This window comes from Sinocyclocheilus rhinocerous, unplaced genomic scaffold (genome assembly GCF_001515625.1).
Source record: "Sinocyclocheilus rhinocerous isolate Xijiao unplaced genomic scaffold, SAMN03320098_v1.1 scaffold287, whole genome shotgun sequence".
NCBI classification, from domain to species: domain Eukaryota; kingdom Metazoa; phylum Chordata; class Actinopteri; order Cypriniformes; family Cyprinidae; genus Sinocyclocheilus; species Sinocyclocheilus rhinocerous.
In genome coordinates this window covers 464,215-467,470 of record NW_015633524.1, presented here as the reverse complement: position 1 = coordinate 467,470, position 3,256 = coordinate 464,215, and the positions used below count along the sequence as shown (strand labels likewise).

General features: G+C 36.1%; 1 protein-coding gene across 1 annotated transcript in view; it reads right to left on the bottom strand.

Moving 5' to 3' along the window:
* The window catches only part of LOC107744144 (annexin A3-like), a 10,177-nt gene extending 8,313 nt beyond the window's left edge, over nucleotides 1-1,864 (bottom strand). The window contains exons 1-6 of the mRNA XM_016557652.1: nucleotides 1,698-1,864; nucleotides 1,220-1,261; nucleotides 1,028-1,075; nucleotides 850-937; nucleotides 603-697; nucleotides 383-514 (exon numbers count right to left, since the gene is read on the bottom strand). Coding sequence (XP_016413138.1) covers nucleotides 383-514; nucleotides 603-697; nucleotides 850-937; nucleotides 1,028-1,075; nucleotides 1,220-1,234 — 378 coding nt within the window. The 5' untranslated portion in view covers nucleotides 1,235-1,261; nucleotides 1,698-1,864. The remainder of the gene's footprint in view (nucleotides 1-382; nucleotides 515-602; nucleotides 698-849; nucleotides 938-1,027; nucleotides 1,076-1,219; nucleotides 1,262-1,697) is intronic.
* Nucleotides 1,865-3,256: the final 1,392 nt, after the last annotated feature.

Below are 3,256 nucleotides of genomic sequence, written 5' to 3'. Positions count from 1 at the left end.
GGTTGTTTTGAGAATGTTCTGTAGGCTACTAATAAAAAAAGGACCTCTGTATATTTGTTTGTTGCAAATTTACAGACAATGCAATTGAAATGTTTACATTGGCTTGTCGGGGGAATATTTCTGTCCACTCACAACAAAGTTTTCCTTCTGAATTAGCATAACTGCACAAGTTTTATACTTAATACTAAACTAAATAAAATCAAATGACATTAGTTATACTTTAATTTCCTTCAGTAAAAAGGAAATTGAGTAAGACGGTGTAAAAGGTGTGTGGACGTGGACGTGGATTAGTAATCTGGCCCCTTGGTATAAAGGAGAAAAATGCTGGCCCTCGTCACTATAAAAGTTGCCCATCCCTGATCTAAACTATTAGCAGTCAAAAAGAAAATGCATTGTGTACTTTTATAGCCCCTATGAACTCTTGGCAGTCAAACTTAGCAGGAGGAGTGATCAGGGCCACCAAAATACCCTCAAGATCTCCACGTGTATCACCTTCCAAGTCATCACAAAGAGTCTAAGATGAAAAACATACGCATGTTTTTATATATCAGGCAACATTCAACAGCTAGTTAAACATGTGTACAGGTAATATGGTGTTTTACCCTCCCAGTGGCGTCCTGATACGCTTTACAGATCAGCTGGCGCTGGGCATTGCTTCTTTGAGTCAGAATGTCAATAAGAGTCTTTTCAGTAGTGCCTGAGGAATTACAAACGCAAACAACACAGTTCCTCATTGTGACATAAGGCCAACAGCCAGCCAATAGAAAGCAACAGGATTTCAACATCTCAGCCGGATGTGTGCAGTGTAAGTTCACTAAAAGTCCACACCCATGTTACTTAGTGACTTACCAATGCCTTCAATAGCTTTCCTTAAAGCGGCAGCATCCTCGCCTGGATTAAAGCCCGGCTTCTCCTTAATGGTGCCATGTACTGTTGACTTAGTAAAACATGGATCATGTTGATATATAAACCTTTTTAACTTACTATATGAAATGTGTAACTCTATAAAATACAATCACAGTCTTACATTTACAGTCAAAGAGGAGGGGGAGTCCAGGAGAAGATCCAAATCATCCTGAAAACAGAAAATAGAAAGTACGAAGTCTTCTGAAAAATGATTATCTTCAGTAAATATCACTTTCAGAGCAAGAAATGTAAATGTAGAGTCACTTAATCCTGAAATGGTTAAAGTAAAAATGAAATAAACAGCCGCACTGACCCATACAGAAGACATTCCTGCTGTTGTGGGTGGGTTTCAGTTCTGTAACCACCAGATATTAGTTAGTTATATTAAACATCAATATAAATTATATGTTTTACGTTCTTTAGTTACATACTTTTAGTCACTAGCAAAAGTTTGGATGTTTTCAAAAGCATTAAGCAGCATTAATTCTCCTAGCGCAGGGCATTTTTAACGCATTAATGAAATATGTGTTCAAAATGGAGGATTAGATCCCGATTACATAGCCTATGTCACATTGCAAAGTTTATTCTCTATGCAATTTCATATGCGATTCATAAGGGCATGACAAAATCCGCTAACATCACTATGTGCTCGCTGAGAGCAACATAACGTGAAAATGGCGTCTTTTACAGATGAATACTTGGCAAAGCGTCAAACTCGACAATGTTGGTAAGCGCGCGATTGGCTTTAATGCTGATTTCTATAGACAAAGGAACAAAACTTTCAACTTTACCTTTGCTAAAGCGTCCGTCCACTATAAGCCACACCTTTCACGGGTCTCTCTGCGAGTCGACTACACCCAAACACAGAGGATATGAGATCAAAATGAGATCATGAGCTCGTGTATCACGCCAGTTCACGCCACAACTCACAAAGCCTATGTGATAAATGTGGTGATAAACGAGTTCAAATGTGCAGTAGGTGTCACATTGCAAAGTTTATTCTCTATGCAATTTCATATGCGATTCATAAGGGCATGACAAAATCCGCTAACATCACTATGTGCTCGCTGAGAGCAACATAACGTGAAAATGGCGTCTTTTACAGATGAATACTTGGCAAAGCGTCAAACTCGACAATGTTGGTAAGCGCGCGATTGGCTTTAATGCTGATTTCTATAGACAAAGGAACAAAACTTTCAACTTTACCTTTGCTAAAGCGTCCGTCCACTATAAGCCACACCTTTCACGGGTCTCTCTGCGAGTCGACTACACCCAAACACAGAGGATATGAGATCAAAATGAGATCATGAGCTCGTGTATCACGCCAGTTCACGCCACAACTCACAAAGCCATATGATACATGTGGTGATAAACGAGTTCAAATGTGCAGTAGGTTCGAAATATTTAAGATGAATTCGTGGCTTCTATTTTGCATTTGCATATTTTCAAATACAAATATATTTTTTAGCTTATAAATGATATTTTCAACATCATTGAAATGTGTTGTTGTTGTTATTATTATAATACAAATAATAGAAAATAAAGTTTCATTTCCCTTCAGCAAATATTTATTTTCTTATATTCTATATAACTATTATATTTTTAAAAAACGTGTTTTCAGAAACAAAAGCTCATGTTCCCAGAACAAACACTTCTGTGGAGTTGAGATCATTAGACCTGGTCTTAATGGACTAGTTTGTGACATATGAAGGCCACATTTTACACACAAGTTTAATGAGTCGTGGGAGCTGTATATTGATGCCAAAATGAGCAAGAAAGCTCATATCCGGAAAGTGACCCTAACTAAGATCAAACAACACTTCATAATTTCCTGTGCAAGTAAGGAAGTTGATTGATTGTATTATTAACTTTGGGTCTTCTGCCAGAACCAGCGGCTGTTAGCACAGTCATAAAGTTAAAATATGAAACATCAAATATAAATATGTTTATATATACGTTCCTGTTTGATGAGTACATTATTTTAATGAACATTTAATGAATGGTCTTAGATCTTGGTGGGAAGAAACAAACATTTATGTAAAGTATCTTTTCCTGAAAAGTAATAACAGTATGAAGAAACTCTAATACATGACCTACAGCTTTATTTTACTCATATTCAACTATAAAATGAATACCAAGCATGCATTTAAGTCCATTCCTGTTCATTCCACAGTATAAAACCAGAAAAAAGCACAATCAGTAGCCAACTCTGTGATCTTTAATCAAAGTAAATCAATTTTTTTAGTGTAGGCGATTTAATGGTTTTCAGAAAAAAAATAAATAATAATAATATAAACAGTACAATAATTATGGAAAAAAAAAAGAATGAATGAAATAGCAATAATGGAAA